The 22377-nt window shown below is 43.9% G+C and overlaps 1 protein-coding gene across 1 annotated transcript in view; it reads right to left on the bottom strand.

Annotated features, from left to right (window-relative positions):
* Positions 1 to 22377, bottom strand: part of KIF13B (kinesin family member 13B) — a 161898-nt gene that overhangs the window by 97925 nt on the left and 41596 nt on the right. The window contains exons 3-10 of the mRNA XM_023515544.1: positions 21059 to 21071; positions 20159 to 20219; positions 18076 to 18168; positions 15833 to 16013; positions 9841 to 9928; positions 7527 to 7661; positions 3152 to 3264; positions 1353 to 1464 (exon numbers count right to left, since the gene is read on the bottom strand). Coding sequence (XP_023371312.1) covers positions 1353 to 1464; positions 3152 to 3264; positions 7527 to 7661; positions 9841 to 9928; positions 15833 to 16013; positions 18076 to 18168; positions 20159 to 20219; positions 21059 to 21071 — 796 coding nt within the window. The remainder of the gene's footprint in view (positions 1 to 1352; positions 1465 to 3151; positions 3265 to 7526; positions 7662 to 9840; positions 9929 to 15832; positions 16014 to 18075; positions 18169 to 20158; positions 20220 to 21058; positions 21072 to 22377) is intronic.

Below are 22377 nucleotides of genomic sequence, written 5' to 3'. Positions count from 1 at the left end.
AAAAAAAAAAAAAAAAAAAAAAGGCTGACACCTGTATAAGGAGTTAAACTATCAACCTGGTGCGGTGGCTCACACCTGTAATCCCAGCACTTGGGAGGCCAAGGTGGGTGGATTGCCTGAGCTCATAGGTTCGAGACCCACCTGAACCAGAGCAAGATCCCATCTCTAAAAATAGCTGGGCGTTGTGGCAGGCACCTGTAATCCCAGCTGCTCAGGAGGCTGAGGCAAGAGGATTGTTTGAGCCCAAGAGTTTGAGGTTGCTGTGAGCTATGACACCATGTACTCTACCAAGGGTGACAAAATGAGGCTGTCTCCCCCTCCTCCAAATAAAAAGAGTTAAACTATCACTGTAACTTGTATCCTCGAGTTCCCATTCACCACACACCTGGAGAAGACTAAAGGAAACCCGAAAGGCTCTCTATTAAATATAGAAACACTAGCTGGGCATTGAGGTGGGCGCCTGTAGTCCCAGCCTAAGAGTCTGAGGTTGCCGTAAGCTATGATACCACAGCACTCTACCAAGGGTGACCGAGACTCTGACTCAAAAAATAATAAAAATAAAATAAAATAATAAAATTAAAGTTAAATATAGGTAAAATAAAATAAAGTATTAAAAAATGAGCTGAGCATGGTGCCACACAAGGAAACCTGGAAATGGTCTCTTTTTTCCCCAAACTCCTAATCACGGTCTCTGGCGTAGACTCCATCCTGAGCTTGTGTGCGTCCTATTTCCCCTGCTGTGCTGTGAGCCCGAGAACACGGAGCGCTCAGTGTCCACCAGCACGTCATCGAGGCTTTTTCCTGCTCCTTCCCGTCTCTCTTGTTCACACTGAACCAATTAATCATCGGTGACTGTGTGCTCTGCTCTGTATTCTTTAACAATACTTTTAAGAAGCTGAAAACGAACTAAAATTACGAGTAAAGTGAAACAGCAAAGGGGGTCCAAAATGTCTTGAAGTTAAACACAAAACAAGGTCTACGCTGTCAGCCAGACAAAAGGGGTCTGTGGGAAAGCAGGAGGGGTCCGGCCGAGGGTGTGAGGCCGTGGAAACGCCTTTCCTGAGCTCCCTCCGCCTCAGAGTGGCACGAGTTCCTTCTTCTAGTTCCCAAAGTCTCCAGAAGCAGCTGTGTGATTCAGTGTGTGCCCAACAACCGCCTGCACCCGGGTTCTGGTGGCTGGGAAGAAACTCAGGCTGAGTCTCTCAGCATAGTGCTTATCATTATAAACCTGGGCAGTGGGGAAAGAGGTGATAACTTGAAGGGCCTAACAGGCTACTCTTCACTCTTCCTTCTTACCATCCACCAAAAGTATGTCGGGGGGGTAAAACAAAACAAAACAAAACAGAACTTACTTTGAGCAGCCAAGTGAGAACTGAGTCACGATATGGAACAAACTTGTTCTTGTTTTTGCCCGCACTCTGATCTGCTAGGGCCGAGATAACCAGTCCGAGGGTTGTGAGGGACCTGCATGGGGTAACAACAGATGATGATAATCACAAAAACTGGAATATTCCCAACGTCATGTCAGCAGAGATTGCAAACCAAGATGCCCTGCCCTGCCCTGCCCTGCCCTGCATGTACGAGGGCCCCTGTCAGCAATCTGCTGCTCAGCTCTGGGGCACAGAACTCTCCGCTGTTTAGAGCTGGTCCCTCTAACGCGACCTTAAGCAATAAAAATGCTTAGCACCCCCCCCCCTTTTTTGGTAGAAAAAACATGAGCCATAAATCTTCAGGTCAAGATAACAACGTAAGGCTGGGCTCCGTGGCTCACACCTATAATCCTAGCACTCTGGGAGGCTGACGTGGGTAGATCCCTTGAGCTCAGGAGTTTGAGACCACTCTGAGCAAAAGCGAGACCCTAGTCTCTACTAAAAATAGTAAAAAAAAAAAAAAAAAAAACTAGCCAGGTGTCTCAGCAGGCACCTTTAGTCCCAGTTACTTGGGAGGCTGAGGCAAGAGCATCTATTGAGCCCAAAAGACTGATGTTGCTGTGAGCTGTGATGATACCGCAGCACTCTACCCAGGGCGACAGAGTGAGATTCTGTCTCAAAAAAATAAAATTAAAATAACAACACAAATGCCACATATTCTTAAGAAGCCACAAGTACAATATAATGATTAAAACACAGTACAAGGTAAAGATAATATAGTCAGCTTGAGTTACACACATCCAACTTATGTACAACTCACACTTTCAAATTGGGGCTGTTATAGTTAAGGCCCTAAGTTATACACATCCAAGTGACGTATGACTTGCACTTACAAACAGAGGCTATCACAGGACAAGATGAATGTACCTATTCCAGCTTACATACAAATTCAGCTGAAGAACACATGTCTACAGAAACGGGTCCTGTCTGTAACCCAGGGACTGGCTACATCCATACGGTCGAGCAGGAGGAAGCACCTGGCTGAAGGTGTCCTATCATCTCCAGGCGGTTACTGAGGATGGAAGAGATTCCCACCCACCAGGAGGTCGCAATGTGGCTTGAGGGAGAAGCTGTAACTGTATGAAGGGCTGGGAAACGAAACATTCCTCTGCGAAGCAGCAGCTGCCCAGGGCCAGGACAAAAACAGCAGCCCCAGCAGCGGTTAGAGGAGGGAAGGCCCAGCGGGGCTTATACGTGTGTGACTGGTTCAAACAGCAACACAGGGTGAAGACCCACAGCTGCTCTGGGGGGACCACTGTCTCCGTTCCCTTCTGCAGCTTAGACCAGCGGTTCCCAACCGGGAGGGTGACTGGGCCTCAAAGGAAACAGCACACAGCATCCAGGGGCTGGCCTGTCAGCCACGGGGGGCAGAAGAGGTGGCACGCATTACCGCCATCTGGGGGGCTGCAGCCAAGGATGCTGCTGAATGCCCTACAAAGCACAGGAGCCCCACTATGAAAAGAATTCCCAAGCCCCAAACCTGGATAGGCCCACTGTTGAGCCAGCCTGCCTGCTTTGACAGCCAGCCCCATCAGATATCCCAAGGCTCGAATGAGCTCAGGCCTGCAGAAGATACTAGAAAAAATTCCAAAACTATTAATTCACTGTAGCCTTAATCATTCCAGAATCCACAGATTATTATTATTTTAACATCCACAGATGTTCCCCCATTTAGCGTCTACACCAATAAAGCTCCACACACAAGCTTCTGGGAAACCCACTTGTTAATGTTGCTTCCCTCCTTCAGTCTGTCGCCAGCAGCTCCGGTCTTCGTTGCCCGTTCACTGCCGGCTAAATCCACCAAGCTCAGTTTGCCCACTTTCTCCCCAGACGTCTACAAAGTGAACGGACAAACACTAATAAACTGTAAAGAATACAGAAAGTGGTACCAAACGGGCTCGTGATCTAAATCCTTTTGTTGCGTTCTACATAAATTATTTTCTGTTGCTATAAAATGCTATTAAAAAGCATTTTTTTTGTATGTATCCATTAGTAGTGGATACATACAATATTTACAAAACTCTACTAATCAGACAGAATAACTATCCCAGAAAAATAGTACCTCCAAAGAGGGCTGCTGGGAAGGAAGCCCAATACAAATTCTGAGTGCTTACAAGATATAAATTTTACCAAGATCGGAAACTGTGCTTAAAACTGCATGAATATTTACCAACAATCCGGAGACAAATACTTGAAAGTCTTACTGATATTTAAAAAAAGTTAGTCTATCCAAGTCACGGCACCAAAAAAAGAAAAAAAGGTTAATCTGGGCCAAGCATGGTGGCTCATGCCTCTAATCCCAGCATGCTGGGAAGCCAAGGCAGGTGGAGACCCCATCTATACTAAAAATAGAAAAAAAAACTAGCCAGGCATTGTAACCTGTAGTCGTGGCTATTTGTGAGGCTGAGGCAAGAGGATCACTGGAACCCCAGAGTTTGAGGTTGCTGTGAGCTATGACACTATGGCACTCTAGCCACGGCAGCAAAGTGATACTCTATCTTAGAAAAAAAAAAAAAGAAGCAACAGCTCATAGCCTAACATCTGCTACTAGTTGTTTTGTAATTTCAGTAAGTTTCTTAGGTCTGGGCTTGGCGCCTGTGGCTCAAGTGGCTAAGGCACCAGCCACATACACCTAAGGTGGTGGGTTCCACTCCCCACCTGGGCCCGCCAAAACAACAATGATGGCTGCAACCAAAAAAAATAGCCAGGCACTGTGGCAGGTGCTTGTGGTCCCAGCTACTTGGGAGGCTGAGGCAGGAGACTCACTTGAGCCCAGGAGTTGGAGGTTGCTGTGAGCTATGATGCCACAGTACTCTACCCAGGGGGACAGCTTGAGGCTCTGTCTCAAAAAAAATAAAGTTCCTTAGGTCTGCATAGCATTCAATAGAATGGGGTATTCAGGTCTGGTGTGGTGGCTCAGTCCTGCAATCCTAGCACTCTGGGAGGGTGAGGTAGGTGGATCATTTGAGGTCAGGAGAAAAAGACCAGCCTAAGCAAAGTGAGAAACCAACTCTGCTAAAAATAGAAACTGGGGGCAGCACCTATGGCTCAAAGAAGTAGAGCGCCGGCCCCATATGCCGGAGGTGGTGGGTTCAAACCCAGCCCCAGCCAAAAACAGCGAAAAAAATAGAAACTGTGCTAGGCATGATGGCCCACACCTGTACTCCCAACTACTGGGGAGGCTGAGGCAGGAGGACTGCCTGAGACCAGGAGTTTGAGGTTTCTGTGAGCTATGACTCCATGGCACTCTAGCATAGGGCAACACAGCGAGAATCCCTCTCAAAAAAAAACATAAAATAAATTATCTGACTTTTATAAAACAGAATAACTCTAGGGCTCAGCACCTGTTGCTCCGTGGTTAAGGCGCCAGACACACGCACTGGGGCTGCTGGGTTCAAACCTGGCCAGGGCCTGCTAAACAACAATGACAACAACAGAAAAAAAAAAAATAGCTGGGCATTGTGGTGGGCACCTGTAGTCCCAGCTACCAGGGAGGCTGAGGCAAGAAAATCACTTAAGCCCAAGAATTTGAGGTTGCTGTAAGCTGTGATACCACAGCACTCTACCAAGGGCAATATAGTGAGGCTCTGTGTCAAAAAAAAATAAAATAAAATAAAAATTCTCAAAAACTCAAACCACTTTCCAAAGTTTTTTCTCTTGTTCATATGTAATTCCTTTTTTTCATAATTTTGGGTATTAGATTTATGCAGATTTATATATGATGAATATACTACATATACACATATATACTGATATTTTCCTTTATCAAAGTCGACTTGGCGCCTGTGGCTCAAGCGGCTAAGGCGCCAGCCACATACACCTAAGGTGGCGGGTTCGAATCCCCAGCCCGGGCCCGCCAAACAACAATGCCGGCTGCAACCAAAAAAATGGCCGGGCATTGTGGCAGGCGCCTGTAGTCCCAGCTACTTGGGAGGCTGAGGCAGGAGAATCGCTTGAGCCCAGGAGTTGGAGGTTGCTGTGAGCTGTGATGCCACGGCACTCTACCCAGGGGGACAGCTTGAAGCTCCGTCTCAAAAAAAAAAGATGTCTATTATCAATTCATTAACAGATTTTTCTTTTTTTTTGAGACAGAGTCTCACAATGTAGCTCTCAGTAGCGTGCAGTGGTGCACAGCTCACAGCAACTCCAAACTCTTGGGCTCAAGCGATTCTCTTGCCTCAGCCTCCCAAATAGCTGGGACTACAGACACTTGCCACAACGCCCAGCTATTTTATGTTGCAGTTGTCATTGTTGATTTTAGCTGGCCTGGGCTGGGCTCAAACCCGCCAGCCTGGGTGTATGTGGCTGGAGCTCTACCCATGGGTGCTGCCCATGTAACAGATATTTTATACATATATTTTGTATAAAAAGCAATAGAAGCAATAGAGGAAAACAATGTCAAACTCTACAAAGTGGATCATTTTTAAAAACTTTCCTTTAAAATATGTACTTATAGCTAGGAATGATGGCTCACATCTATAATCCCATCACTCTGGGAGGCAGAGACAGATCAATGGCCTGAGCTCACGAGTTTAAGATCAGTGTGAGCAAGAGAGAGACCCCCGTCTCTACTAAAAATAGAAAAAGTATCCAGGAGTCATGATGAGCCAGGAGGATCACTTGAGCCCAAGAGATTGAGGTTGCTATAAGCTATGATGACACAACAGTACTCTACCCAGGGCAACAGAGTGAGATTTTTGTCTCAAAAAATAAAATAGGGCGGCACCTGTGGCTCAGGGGCTAGGGAGCCAGCCCTGTATACTGAGGGTGGTGGGTTTGAACCTGGTCCCAGCCAAACTGAAACCAAAAAATAGCCAGACTTTGTAGCGGGAACCTGTATTCCCAGCTACTTGAGAGGCCTAAGCCCAGGAGTTGGAGACTGCTGTGATGACACGGCACTCTACCAAGGGCAATATAGTGACACTGTCTCTAAAAAATAAGTAAATGAAATAAAATAAAAAATAAAATATACATTTATATTTCTATAAATAAACATGTTGCTAATAAGGATCTACAGCTTCCCAAATCAAAAGTACTTTTGGTTTAAAATAAAGTCTTCAGTATGTTTTTGTTTTATGCAGAAAAGGAAATAGGAAACAAAGACCTTTTTGTTGTTATATTAATCTTGTTGTGATGGTAAAAGAAGAAAAATATGCTTTCAGCAAATGAAAATCCTGCCAAAACACAGCAATCTGCCAGGGTGATTATTTTAGCTTCTGGTATTTGAAACTGATGCACAGAGGACAGACATCACAGCAAAACATGTAAAACTTTATATAAAAACAGGGAGGAAGGGCAGCACCTGTGGCTCAAAAGGGTAGGACGCCAGCCCCATATGCCGGAGGTGGCGGGTTCAAACCCAGCCCCAGCCAAAAATAAATAAATAAATAAAATTTAAAAAAAAAAAAAAAAAACCAGGGAGGAAGGCTTGGCACCTGTAGTTCAGTGGCTAGGGCGCCAGCCACATACACCAGAGCTGGTGGGTTCAAATGCGGCCTAGGCCTGCCAAACAATGACAACTACAACCAAAAAACAGCTGGGCATTGTAGCAGGTGCCTGTAGTCTCAGCTACTTGGGAGGCTGAGGCAAGAGAATCGCTTAAGCCCAAGAGTTTGAGGTTGCTGTGAGCCGTGATGCCACAGCACTCTACCCATGTGGTTGCCATCACAGTGTGAAGCCCAAACACAGTTCTGGCTGCGGCAGAGACTGAGGGTCGTCAAGTGCTTGACAGAAACAACTCTTTATTCCTGCTTCCTGGATCACAGACATGGGGTGTGCCTGGAACTCACAGTTCTAATGGTGTCCTCAGAGGTGGCACCAGCCTTGGAGACCAGATCTGTGCTGCTCTGGGAGTTTTTCCTAGAAATTCAGTCTAGAACTCACTCCTGCTCAGGTGTCCCGACAACGCATACCATCAAATCCGCTCTCTTAAATCCCTATTTATCTAGAGCTGCTTCTGTATTTCATCCAGAGTCTTAATTCACTTGGTCTAGCCAGGATTTCCCCCCTCCCCCAATTCATTACAGTCAGATAGCCAGGACTTCAATTCATTCCACTTTAGAAATGTGAAAGAAGGTCGCCCATCTGAACACCTACCCCAGACTTCACATCATAGAGCGTGTGCGTGAGAGTGATTTTGAAAACCGCATGGGATCGGCTGCTCTCCTCGTTCATGTTGGTGGCAGCCACGGTGCGAGATTTGTTACCCTCAGACATCAAAGACTCAATATCCTACGTGGAAACAAATCAGAGACGCGCATTTCAGCATTTGTGTGAAGATTCAAACTGTGCTATCTACAAAATGCATCTTAGTCAACATCTGGAGTTTACATTTTGATTTTCAACGAATCTTAAGCCCCAACGCTCCTGCTGAAAACTCGAGGTGCATTATCTTCTGTAGGTATGGCTTTGACTCAGAATTTAAGAAGTTCGGAAGCTATGCTTTTGAATCACACAAGGAGGACAAACACACCATGCCAATCACTTAATTCAGAAATGTGGAAAAATTTCATTTCTTCAATAAAGCAATACAAGTATATTGGTTTTTGCTTTTTGGTTTTTTTTTTTTGAGACAGAGTCTCAAGCTGTCGCCACGGGGTCATAGCTCATGGCAACCTCCAACTTGGGCTCAAGTGATCCTCTTGACTTAGTTTTCCTATTTTTACTAGACGGGTCTTGCTTTTGCTCAGGCTGATCTTGAATCCGTGAGCTCAAGCAATCCACCCGCCTCAGCTTCCCAGAGTACTAGGATTACCGGCGTGAGCCACCACGTCCTGCTGTAATACAAGTAAATTGTTAAAACAGATTATAGAAATATGAAAAAAAACAAATAAAAACAACCTGTAACTCCTTCACCCAGGCACATCACAAACTACCATACCTTGATGTGTATCTGACCAGACCTGCTGTCAAAAATGAGGACCTCTAGAGATTGATTTTGTGCATAGATTTACCATCTGACAGATATTACTACTAAAAAAGAGATAGTATGACCAGGCGTGGTGGCTCAGGCCTGTAATCCCAACACTTTGGAAGGCTGAGGGAAAAGGATCACGTTAGCCCAGGAGTTCAAAACCAGCCTAGAGAACATAGCAAGACCCTGATTTCTACAAAAATTTTACAAATTAGCCAGGCATGGTGGTGCACGTCTATACTCCTTGGGAGGCAGAGGCTGAGACTGGAGGATCACTTTAGCCCAGGAGTCCAAGGATGCGGTAATCTATGATCAGGCCGCTGTTCCCTGAGACCCTGCCTCTCGAAAAAAGAAAGAGACAGTATAATAGAAAAATCATAGGATATCCATTTATTAAAATGTTATAAGCTCAGTTACTTAACCAGTCTGGATTTCAGTTGCATTAATAACAATACAGAGCTGTAGCACCCTATCCACCTTATAAAAATTTGAGGAACAAGAAAGATGTGTGGGGAAAGCTGACTCACTGCCTCCCACTGCCCCGTCTTCTCTTCAGCAAAAGAGCCCATCTTTTAAGCACCTCATTGCAGAGTTGAAAGATTACATTTCCCAGATGCCCTTGCAGCTCAGTCTGGCCACATGACTTAAGTTTAAGCAAACCCAATTGAAGGCATAACACAGGCTGTCTGGGAATACTCCTGGGAGGGAGTAGCATGCTACCACATGTTGGTTCTGAGCCATCTTGAACCAGGAGAACCTGGGCATCCCTACAGCTCTCTATGTGGAGTGCTGGAAGGACTCTACATCCCTAAGAGCATCCTTGGAGCCACCATACCAGCCCTAGAGAGTGAACCTCCATCTTTCTTTCACGTGAGAAGTCTTGTTTAAATCACCACTCATGCTTTGATTCAGTCATTCGAATGCACCTTGAGGGCACCCACCATATGCCAGGTACTTTCTAGACACGAAGGCTACATAGCCAAAAAAGGAAAAGAACAGATAATAACCCACGTTTCGAAAACCTAAATCTATTTTTCTGTTACATGGAACTAAACATAATCCTGATATAGATATGAAAAACTTTGAAGACCACATAATTCTATTTTGCTGTATAAATGAAAGAATAATGTTTAAGAAAAAAAAAATCAACACTATAAAAACCTCAAAGGAAAAAAAAAAACATTAACTAAAAAAGAAGTATAAGGAGGCCACAAAATGGAAACAAAGTACAAAAGGGTAAAAGTCACAATTTTCTACATCCATTCCACAGCCATTTGAGACCCACTAAGTTGGTAAACCCCGAGGTTTATTTATTAATAAAGCTTCATTCTACTCATTTTACATTTATTCACTGGTCTCTGTCTCTTTCTAAGATTTTTGTAAGTGATTTTTTATTAAGTAATGCTCTGGCAAATTTTTTAAAACATTAACGAATTAAACCCCCCTCCAAACTTTGCTGCACTAAATTTAAGTATTTCACATAAAAGATGTTGTTACCTTGTAGCTTGTGACAGCCAGTTTGGAAAGTCCATCAACATAGGGCCCCAACACACTATGTTCCCTGACTTTCAACGTCTGGCGGCTTCTGTTCATCAAAAACAAAGAAACGATTTTTTTTTTTTAACAATAACTTGTTTTTAACAGGACTCCACTGTGCTCCAAAAAATACAAACTGAATTCAAGAAAGATTCCAAACAAGTAAACCCAACTGACTTGATCTCCAAAGAATTTAAATAAACTTTAAAATCGTCGCTGGAAAGAAAACTTCATGACTGGTGAAATATCACATCAGGCTGAAGGGTACACCGTGGGATGTCTATTTGCTCCCACAAAGAATGCAGAGTCAAACAAATAGGAACAATCTACTTGTCTTATCACAGAATGTGGTACCAAGCCCAGAAGCTCCATAAATGTTAACTGTGCAAAAAAGAACAGCTACAGCCAGATTTCAATCATGAATACAGACAGACAAAAGACAATGAACTGGATCTAATAATTATTTAATAACAGGGTCGTAAGGCTGTTGTAACACTAAAAAAAAGATTCATGCACTTTCAACACGTTGACCGACTGAAGGGGGGCGGCAGTATGATTATTTGCATAAATGCATGAAAAAAATGCTGTAAAGTCAAAATTACTCATTCGTAAGTGAAAACAAATTACAGCTGTTAACAAACAAGGAATCAGAAAACTCAGTAAAGGGCATCAGAGCATACGAGGTCTGACGATTAGGTTTGCAAACACCCTGGGGAAAGTGCTACCCACGTCGTTTCTGAACATCAGTAACAGTCGCTTTTGACTTACTCCCCTTGGGAAGCTGAGCACCAGCACCAGGACCTAGTCCACCCTGCAGAGCAATTCTGGGACTGTTTTTCTGGAATAGCTATCAAAGCTCTCTTCTTATTATCCTTGATGTTCTCAATGTCATCAAAAATGTCTTCTTTTCAATATTTCCTTTATCTTTTGGTAAAGGAAGAAATCACTGGGGGCCAGACCAGGTGAATAGGGAGGGTGTTCCAATGTAGTTATTTGTTTACTGGCTAAAAATTCCCTCGCTGTGACAATGTGAGCTGGGGCACCACAATGATGCAAGAGCCATAAATGGCCCATAATTTTCAGTTGAGATTTTCCTAATTGTTCTCTATCATGGTTTTACTTGGTCTGCTATGATTCTCACAGTCAGCCAATGATTTTGATGCAAAACTTGACAAATTTTTGCAATATTTTTCATCAGTTTTGTTGTTACTGGCCACTCTGCCCTCTCTTCATCAGTGACACTTTCTCTCCTCTCAGAAAAATGTGTAACCCATTCGTACACTGCTATTTTCCTCGTGGCATCATCCCCATGAACTTGAGCTAACATGATTTCACTTCCACTCTTGCCAAGTTTAACAAGAAAATTAGGAATGTTTGTTCATCACTCTAAGCTCTGACATTCTCATGATACACACACAAAAACACACAATAACCAATGCCACTCACCAAAACACCACCACACATCAACACAGACGCAGCTCTGAGACCCTGATACATCAAAGTTATGAAACCCTGGCAAGTTGTCTGTACAGTGCTGCCAACTTAGGCATTTGGGGGCAAGTTTGCAAACTTAATCGTCAGACTTTGTATACAGCACACTTAATATAAATCAAAAAATATTATCAATATTTGCCGAGCTGTCATTCAAAGGGCCCAAAGTTTCAGTAAGAAGGAATAAGTTCTTGGGATCTCTTGCACAGCAGGGTGGCGAGTTACGAACACCCAACTACATCAATCAGCCTTCTCGTATGAATGAACAGAGGTTATTACAGGTAATATGCGCCTGTTCCAACTTAAATATTCAACTTAAGAACAAACCTATAGAAATCTCGTTTGTAACCTGAGGACTGCCTGGAATGTATATTTCAAAATTGCTAAAAAATTTTAAATGTTTACCCACCCTATAAAAACAGTATATGATGTGAGAGAGACATTACTTAGCTTGATTGAATCATCCCATAATGTATACATGTATCAAAACAACACAAGGTATTTCACAAATACATAAAATTATTATTTGTCAATTAAAAATAAAATGTTTTAAAAAGACCATCTGTTGTTCTGCCTGATTGAGGGCCATCTATCAATACCATGTATATATAATATATACGTATTGATCCTGAGAACACAGCTGATTCTTATTTTATGTTCTTTTATTTATCTGTATTTTATAGCATGAATGTATGCTTATTTTGAACTACACAAAATCCTGTTGGTTATTTTTTTGGGGGAGGGGGGGACAGGGTACCACTCTGTTGTCCGGGCTAGAATACAGAGATGCAATCACAGCTCACTGCAGCACCAACCTGCAGACTTAAGCAATCCTCTTCCCTCAACCTCCCAATTAGCTGGGACTAGAGGTACCTGCCACCACACTTAGCTAATTTTTCTGGGTTTTGTGGGGAAGGGGTCTATGTTGCCCAAGCTGGGCTCAAACGACTGCCACATCTCAGCCTCCCAAAGTGCTAGGATTACAGGCATGATCCACCAGGGCTGGCCTTGTTTTTTTTTAAATAAATAATGAATCATAATGCTTAAAATTCTTCGGTTGTTGTTCAATGCCTGCTAAATAAGCTCTATAATCCCCACCTTGATTTGCGTGTGTGTGTATGATATGCATGCTCTTTTATAATCTGCCCTTGTCCACCTCTGCTGACTCACCTTCCCCTAATCCTCACCTTAAGTCAGAATTAATTGACATATATCCGTTCTTTAATAGATTTTGGGCCCCAGGACACCAAGAGCAATGTCTTACTAATCTTGGGGTCTGCAGCTCCTAGCAGAGTTCTGGCAAAAGAACAAACGCACTTGTCTAACCACGTGGAGAGAGAGAGGATAAGGTGACAAAGAAGACGCAAGGCCATCAGCTCCCCTGCCTGGGAGCAGGGGCAGCAGTAACAAGAGGCAGGAGGGGAGAGGAGGAGACACCCACAGCCAGTGCAGACTCTGAAACCACACCCGAAGATACCAGAAATCCCGCTGAACAGAGCAGCCTTTCACGTAAGCAGCAAAGTCAGAGAACGCGGGAGTGACTCAAATCTAGAATGTTTATTGTCCGCTGGTGTACTGACTATCACTGAATGTTTTCTAATAATTTGGAATCCAAAGTACCCTGGGATCAACCAGTAAAACGTCACTTATTACCATATAACTGCAGATAAAGAAGACCACAAGTGCATGCCCCCAAGCTATCCTCACAACAGCCCTCTGAGATCCTGCGTAGTAACTTCATTCCCTTCTGTTCAAGTCAGGACTAGAACTTGTAAGGAACTTGCTCAGGAGGTAATAAGCAGAGGACCAGGGTCCAGCGCTTTGTGAATCCAAATCCAAATGCTGTCAATTACTAACACACACACTAAAGGAGCACATAGGAACCATCCGATACTCTAAACAAGCGTAGATTTTATAGTAAAGATGGAGCTACTCCACAAAAGCACCGTGGAGTCACAACATAGAAAGTCCGTCAGCTAAGAATTTCTGGAAAGAGTGAGTCTGGGCTGCACCTCAAAGCGATGATCTCCATAGAGGTGAAAATCTAGTATTCAAGGCAGGGTGCGAAAATGTCCAGGGTACAGTATTCAGCAAGCCGTGGGGACCCGGGCCATCATCTGCCCATCTCTGGCCTTCTTACTGAACTTCGAGGTCACTCTCCAAACAGGTGACTGCTTCACACCTCCATGCTTTGGCACGGGCTGGTCCTAGGCCTGAACAGTTCACACCTAACTCCTCAGTAGACAATGTCCTACTCAGTGCAAAATTCACCATCTGTGGAATATTCCCTGCCTCTCCGCGCGAGGTAGGTCGTTCCCTCTTTGCTGTCTTTCACAAGTTAAAAAATAAAACAGCACGGGCTTTGGATCCACAAATGCTGTACCCTGTATCATGATAACTGGTTTACAAAAAAGTCTCATTCTGTCCATACTGTGTGTTCTTGTGCTGACTTGCACGGGGCCCAGCACGATAATGATCGCTCGATAACTGTTTGTTAAGTAAAGTTTGTATAGAAACACTTCCTGTGTGAGGCCTGAAGATTATTATCTCTGCCAAAGTCAACTGAGGGCCCAAGAGGCTGAGGACTGTTTTCTCCTGACTGAGCATCGTACGATTCATTTCTCCTTGATCATCATCTTCATCCAAACAAAAGCTCATGCCCTCTGACTGTCTCCAAACTTTCCATGAGCCTCAGCACCTTGGCTCTGTGACCTTGCTAATATTGCTTTCACATCAACAAGCCACAGGCCATGGCCATCATCTCCATCTCTTTCTTCCCACTACGGCACTTCCCAAAAGTCTGAACTCAAAGTACTTTCTGTGCAATGAACAGATTTCCTCAGAAACCTTCCCCTACGACCCTTCCCTGTCAAGTTCAAATATGGCTATAGAATCACAACAACTTTTTTTTTTGAGACAGTCTCACTTTATCACCCTCGGTAGAGTGCCGTAGTGTCACAGCTCACAACAACCCGAAACTCTTGGCTTAAGCGATTCTCTTGTGGCTCGGTGCCCGTAGCTCAGTGAGTAGAGCACCAGCCACATACACTGAAGTTGGCAGGTTCAAGCCCAGCCCAAGCCTGCTAAACAACGACAACTGCAACCAAAAAATAGCCGGGCATTGTAGGGGGCACCTTGTAGTCCTAGCTACTTGGGAGGCTGAGGCAAGAGAACCACTTAAGCCCAAGAGTTTGGGGTTGCTGTGAGCTGTGATGCTGGCACTCTACTGAGGGGCAACATAATAAAATTCTGTCTCAAAAAAAAAAAAAAAAAAAGCGATTCTCTTGCCCCAGCCTCCCAAGTAGCTGGGACTACAGGTGCCTGCCACAATGCCCGCTTATTTTTTTTGTTGTTGCAGTTGTCATTGTTGTTTACCTGGCCCAGGCCAGGTTCAAACCCTATTCTTTTTTTTTTTTAAAGAACTGGATCTTTTTCTGTCACTCAAGCTGGAGTGCAAGGGCCTCATCATAGTTCACTGCAGCTTTGAAGTCCTGGCTCAAGTGATTCTCCTATCTCAGCCTTCCAAGTAGGTGGAACTGTAGGTCCATGCTATGACATCCAGCTAATTTTTCGATTTTTTGTCCAGACAGGGTCTTGCTATGTTGACCAGGTTATAAGAACATGTTTGAAGGCTTTGGAACACATCAGACCCCTTTCTGTTTCAAGGTCTATGCTATGAAATCAAAGGCACTTTGTTTTCCTGCGAACCTTTAAAATTAACTAAAGACCAGGTTTCATTTCTTTGATTAAGGGTCTCCTTTGCTTCAGAGGCTGAAACTGCAAACAAATACCCAAAATTTCTTAGTTTTTTAAAAAAATAAAACTCACAACTGGGCATGGGGGCACAGTAAGTAGTTCATGCCTGTAATCCTAGCACTTTTGGGAGGCCAAGGCAAGAGGACCACTTGAGGCCAAGAGTTAGACACCAGCCTGGACTACATAGTGAGACCCCATCTCTATAAAAATAGAAACATTAGCCAGCACGGTGGTACACACCTCTAGTCCCAGCTACTCTGTAGGCTGAAGCAGGAGGATCACTTAAGCCCAGAAGTTTGAGTCTGCAGTGAGCGATCATGATGCCACTGCATGCTATCCTGGGCAATAGAGAAAGATCCCATTCCCCTCCTAAAAATAAAAAATATAACAACAAACTAATTTTTTAAAAGTACCATTTAGTGAAAATGATTTTCACTAGAAACTTTTTGTTTGTGACTTTGGATGACCCTGAGAAAGGCCATTTCATGCCTGCTCAACCCCTCGTCCCTAGCCTTCCAACTCCTCTCTCACACCAGCCCCAGGTTCAAAAGCCCAGAACTGGCTGTAAGGACCCAAAAGAAATTACAGAGGCAAGAATTAGATGATTCTCTACTGGAGTGCGACATAACAGTTTCACTTAAGCCAACTTATTACGTCCGTTTTAGTGTATAATGCTAAAACACTGAAGTCTTATCAAGTCTTTTACCCTTTGGGGTCAAGGAGGTCTCGGACTTTTTCATTGTAAATCTCCATGTAGGACACCTCTACTTTAAAACTCTGCTCCTCATTTTCTTCTTTCTGAGTTCGTTCAAAGAGTCCACTGCAAAGTCTTGGGATTAGTCCGGGTTGGTCTGCTGTGCCCATCATGGTGTAAGACTTTCCAGACCCTAAAAAGTGAAAGTCAGAGTTAACAGAGTCTCTTTAGGAAGTTTAAATATATAATCCTCTTTCCAAAGCTCAGAACAAAGGCAACGGTTAACATAATAAGTGCAGAAAGTCAAAGGTAAATGCCATTTAGCAAGAAAAAACCTTCAGTTGCCTTCACACATGAAAAACAACAAAAAAAGTGAGGTTTGAAAAGTTTCCTGAAATAATCTGAGAAGATTCATACTCTGAGTACTACTGTTACAGCTCCTAACCACTAATTATACCATAAAGAACACTGGTTATCCCCAAGAGTTAGCTCTTGGCATTAATGTACAAACCAAAAAGTAATTTTTTTTTTTTTTTTTGAGACAGTCTCCCTGTGTTGCCCTCCGCAGTGTGCCGCTACACACGGTGCTTCCTGAAAACATCACAAAGGCGTTTCTAAGAAGCACATTTCCAACTGGACAAGTTGTAGGCTACATATACTCCAGTAGCTATTATAGTTTTCACTTTAAATAGATTTCCTTTCCTTGACCAGAGTTACAGAAGCCAAGAAAGCTCCTTATCAATTATAGCCAGTAGGAAGTAACAAGCGTATTCTTTTTGGTATTTTCTCTGTTATGATTCTTAAAGCTATTCAAAAAAAATTTTTTAAAGGTTAAGGGGCTGGGCTCAGTGGCTCACGCCTACAATCCTAGCACTCTGGGAGGCCAAGGTGGGTGGATTGCCCTGAGATCACAGGTTCAAGACTAGCCTCAGCAAGAGTGTGACCCCCATCTCTAAAAAACAGCTGGGCATTGTGGCAGGCACCTGTAGTCCCAGCTACTTGGAGGCTGAAGTAAGAAGATTGCTTGAACCCAAGAGTTTGAGGTTGCTGTGAGCTAAGACGCCATGGTACTCTACCGAGGGTGACCAAGTAAGACTCTGTCTCAAAAAAAAAAAGGTTCAGCACCTATAGCACAGTGGTTATGGTGTCAATCACATTCACCAAGGCTGGCGGGTTTTAACCCGGCCCTGGCCAGCTAAAACAACAATGACAACTGAAACAAAAAAAAGCCAGGCATTGTGGCAGGCGCCTGTAGTCCCAGCTACTTAGGAGGCTGAGACAAAAGAATCACTTAAGCCCAAGAGTTGGAGGTTGCTATGAGCTGTGATGCCACAGTACTCTACCAAGGGCAACATAGTGAGATTCTGTCTCTAAATAAATAAATAAATAAATTATATATACACACACACACACATACATATATGGGGGGGCATGGCTAGTAATATGTTCAACAGTCACAGCTATATGCCAGGTGCAGTGGCTCATGCCTATAATCCTAACACTCTGGGAGGCCAAGGCAGGTGGATTACCTGAGCTCACTGGTTTAAGACCAGCCTGGGCAAGAGCAAGCCCCTGTCTCTAAAAAACAGCCAGTTGTTGTGGTGGGCACCTATAGTCTCAGCTACTTGGGAGACTGAGGCAAGAGAATCCCTTGAGCCCAAGAGTTTGAGGTTGCTGTGAGCTATGACGCTATGGCACTCTACCAAGGGTGACAAAGTGAGACTGTGTCTCAAAAAAAAAAAAAGAAAGAAAAACCAGTCATAGCTGTATTTTAGGAAAAACTTGGAGGCCAAGGCAGGTAGACAGCTTGAGCTCAGGAGTTCAATACCAGCCTGAGGAACAGCAAGACCCCATCTCTACTAAAAACAGAAAACTAGTTGGGCATTGTGGTGAGCACCTGTAGTCCCAGCTACTCAGGAAGCTGAGGCAAGAGGATTGCTCAAGCCCATGAGTCTGAGGTTGCTGTGAGCTACGATGACACCACGGCACTCTACCCAGGGCGACAAAGTGAGACTGTCTCAAGAAGAAAAAAAAAAATAGAAGAAGTCCACAAATGCCTTGTGAGATCAGTAAAGGAAAGGACCCTAACCCTAACTCTACCACACCCTCTTACAAACTGCTTATTTCCTATTTTCATCATCTATCTGAAAAAGAAAATAACACAGAATAAATGAGCCGTGTGCGCCTCAGTAACACGGCTCTGTTTTCTCTGTGACAGACATTTGCTTGTGGGATTTCGTGTCGTTCAACATTACCAGTCTGTCCATAGGCAAAGATGCACGCATTGTATCCATCGAAAGCATTCTGAAGGATATTCTCCCCAAGGCACTTGAAAACATCATCTTGACCTGAAACAGAGAAAGAAGGATGTTTTAAGTCAAAACGCCAGATGAACAATTCAAAAATCAAAACCAATAAACACGAACCTCTCTAAAATGTACAATCAGCTTATTTATCTCCAAATACGACGTTTAAACGTGATGAGCGCCTCCAAAGGCTTGTGCTGTTCAGGGTCTATCTAGTTAGCACATGAGGGAAAACTGGCAAAAATTTCCCTACGATACATATTTGCATAACCACCAACCACCGCTGTACGGTAATACAGTGCAGACAGCCAATGAACTGTTTATAATCAATGATTACGAATACCCAAAATCTGTACTTGGGACCAGGTGTGCCCCTTTTTATAACTATGTTCCATTGAACCAGTGCCTTTATGCAGTGGGTACTGGAGTTCAGAACAGTCACATATACCAATCCCCACCTCTCTCTTCCTCAGGGAAAGTTTCTAATTACAGGACCCAGAGCACATACCAGTAAGGATAGGCACTGAGACCTTGGGAATGTCCTTCCTTTCAGTCCCAGACATAAATGATAAAGTCAAGTTCTCCCTCATGGGCCAAATGAGACAGACAACAGCGCATGTGATCAAAAGTGAACCTGACTTTGGCGTCATCTAATCCCACTGAGTCTCGAATGTGACATGAAGAACTGGGTGCTCTGGGTTACGGCAATGGTGCCATCACATGTCACTGGCCAGGTAACTCACCAGCTAATTTATCATACTTCTGACACTAGGGCATCATGGGCCACCTAGATCAAATGAATCGTAATTTTTGAAACAGCCATACTATTAATCTTCTCATAGCAGAGGCCCAAACAATACGATGCCCAATATTTAAAAGAGACGGCTTATCTGGGAGGTTGAGGAGCGTAGACTGCTCATCTGGAAGGCCGAAGAGGGTGGATTGCTTGAGCTCATGGGTTTGAGATCAGCTAGAGCAAAAGCGAGACCCCATCTCTACTAAAAATAGAAAAAACTGAGGCAAGAGGAACACTTGAGCCCAGGAGTTAGAGGTTGCTATGAGCTATAACACCACAGCACTCTACCTAGGGCGACAGCTTGAGACTCTGTCTCAAAAATAAAAAAAAAAAAAAGAGAGAGATTGCTTAGAAACAGGCAACAAGGCCGGGCTTGGTGGCTCATGCCTGTAATCCCAGCACTCTGGGAGGCCAAGGTGGGTGGATTGCCCTGAGATCACAGGTTCAAGACCAGCCTGAGCAAGAGTGAGACCCGCCACTAAAAATAGCCGGGTGTTGCGGCAGGCGCCTGTAGTCCCAGCTACTCGGGAGGAGGCTGAGGCAAGAGAATCGCTTAAACCCTGGAGTCTGAGGTTGCTGTGAGCTGTGATGCCACGGCCCTCTGCCAAGGGTGACAAAGTGAGACTGTCTCAAAAAAAATAAGAAGAAAGAAACAGGTGACAGAAGTGGGTAGGGATAAAGAAAACACAAGGCTGTCATGTTGTCCCAAACTTGTGTAAAACGGGGCTTGAGGCAGTCAGGAGAATAACAGAATAATAGAGTTTGAGAGGAAAAACAACATTTGGAGAGAGTATGGTATACTCCTCTCCATCAAAGAAAGGAAACTGAAGCTCTGAAAGGTAAAGTGATTTAATGAAGTCTTGCAAGTGGCCAGGACAGCGGAGACCAGAACCTGGGTCTTTCACGGAGCCACACTCCCTCTCTAGACCTGTCCCAGGCATCCAGGGAAGTGTACGTGGTAACTGTGCGCTCCTGGTCTCATCTAAGACCTGTGTGTGTGTGTGTGTGATAGAGACAGAGAGAGAAACTCCACTGTGTGCCCCACTCATTTGACTGTATCATCTTATAACAAGAACAGCACATTTTCCAATCAAGCTAAAAACTCTAATAGCGAAAACACTACAGGAAATTGTAGTTTCTAAAGTTACACCAAAAATTACTATGGTGGTATGTACAAAAACTGCTGAAACCCCTTCCTCCACTGTCAGTGGCTGATGGGACACTGTCCTCTGTTACCTGCGTACTTTTCCTTGACCGACTCATCCATAGACCAAAAACAATGATCATAGGCAAATACCTGTTGAAAAATGAAGATAACGATGTGTATTAAGAGCAAAACTTAAAAATTATTTGTTAAAATAAAGTCATAACTGGCTCAGCACCCGTAGCACAGTGGTTATGGTAGTAGGCACTGGTAGTCCCAGCTACTTGGGAGTCTGAGGCAAGAGAATCGCTTAAGCCCAGGAGTTTGAGGTTGCTGTGAGCTGTGACGCTACAGCACTCTACACTAGGTGACACAGTGAGACTCTGTCTGAAAATAATTAAGTCATAACATCAATAGAATTGTTGACAATAGAGAAATAAAAACAACTTACTATCCAACCACAGGGATTAATTACATATACATATGTAGCCTTACGAACAGCAACTGAACACCCTAAAAAATCCCTAAGAGAAAGAGGAACTAACCCATCCCACAGAAGCTTCTTTAGAATCTGGGTTCAAATCAGAGATCAAATTCTCTTGAGGAGGCTGTGGGCCCAAGCAGGTTTCTCTTGGCCTGGGAATGAATTCCCAGCTGTCTCGAGAACAAGGAAGGATGAGTCGGCCCAGCACAGTTTGACCGCAGTTTGGAACTACCAGTTTTGAGCCAGTCTACGGCACAAAAGGAATCTCTGTTGCAGTTGCTAAGAGACTGCCCAGAATTGGTCGAAGTGCAAACGCAGCTTTTCCATAAACCTCCAGCCCCTCCTATGCCAATGAACAGCTTCGGGTTTATGAGTCGGCTGGCAGCTTACATGACTTCCATAAAATGGACAGAACACAGCATTTTCACTTTCAAGAAGAAAATTTCTAATTGTTCAATAATGAGCATAAGACCTTTAGAAGCACCAAGTAACAAACGAAATCTCTTACCTTTGGCTGGCCCCTGAGTTCCAAAAGAGAGGTCATCGTGGACATGAAAGAAATGGGAGGAGGTTTTTAAAAAAGCAGCTTAGTTTAGAAGACTTTTTTGAAAGTAAAAGGTAATCAACATTACATAAATCTGCAGTAAGAGCACCCAATATTACCTTCGAAACCAAACAGTAATTTAAAGGATAAATTAATGTCTATTAACTAGTAGGGTAAGATGCTAATTATAGAAAACCAATTTGTGTCTCTCCAGCAGAAAAAAGACTTTCTGAGCACTCAATAAATTTGAAAGTCCTGGGCTGGGCGCGGTGGCTCATGCCCGTAATCCTAACACTCTGGGAGGCTGAGGCCAGAGATTGCTTGAGCTTAAGAGTTCAAGACCAGCCTGAATAAGAGTGAGACCCCATCTTTAACAAAAATAGAAAAACTAACCAGGGCCAGGTACGGTAGCTCACCCCTGTAATCTTAACACTCTGGGAGGCTGAGGCAGGTGGATCGCCTGAGCTCAGGAGTTCGAGACCAGCCTTAGCAAGAGCGAGACCCCATCTCTAAAAGTAGCCGGGCGCTGTGGCAGACAGCTATAGTCCCAGCTACTTGGGAGGCTGAGGCAAGAGAATCACTTGAGCCCAAGAGTTTGAGGTTGCTGTGAGCTGTGATGATGCCATAGCCCTCCACCCAGGGTGACAGAGTGAGACGCTGCCTCATAAAAAAATTTTTCTAAAATCGCGTATGTCTTATGTTTTTTTTTTTTTAATTTTGGGATATTCTCATTGTACTTAACACTTGAGCATCCCAAATCCAAAACTCTGAATTCCAAACTTCTCCAAAGAACATTTCCTTCAAATGCTAGGTGGCTGGCTCAAAAAATTTCAGATTTTGGAGCATTCTGAATTTTGGACTTTGGAACTTTGAAAGCTCACAACCTGTATTTACTACCTACTCCTCTATGCCCAGCCGAGAACTTGTAAGAAAGCACAAAGCAGGCTCACAGACCCTGCCCCTCCATCAACCAACTTCACACAGCCACGAGGCTTCCTCCCCTCTCCTCCCCTCATCTCCATAGGTAGAAAGATGCATGTGTACACATATTGCTGTTTTCTGAATCATTCAAAAGTAAGTTTGCAGACATGTCCCTTCAACCCGTGTATAATTCCTAAAAATAATGATATTCACTTGTATAATCGTAGTACAATATCAAAATCCAGACAATTTAAACATAAAGGAAAGTACTTTTAAAACTGGAGTAAGGCTCGGCGCCTATAGCTCAACCGGCTAGGGCGCCAGCCACGTACACCTAAGGTGGCGGGTTCGAATCCCCAGCC

Source organism: Otolemur garnettii, unplaced genomic scaffold (assembly GCF_000181295.1).
Source record: "Otolemur garnettii isolate 467f Iridium unplaced genomic scaffold, OtoGar3 scaffold00074, whole genome shotgun sequence".
NCBI classification, from domain to species: domain Eukaryota; kingdom Metazoa; phylum Chordata; class Mammalia; order Primates; family Galagidae; genus Otolemur; species Otolemur garnettii.
The sequence above is the reverse complement of the archived record's forward strand: the minus strand, read 5'-3'. Positions and strand labels throughout refer to the sequence as shown.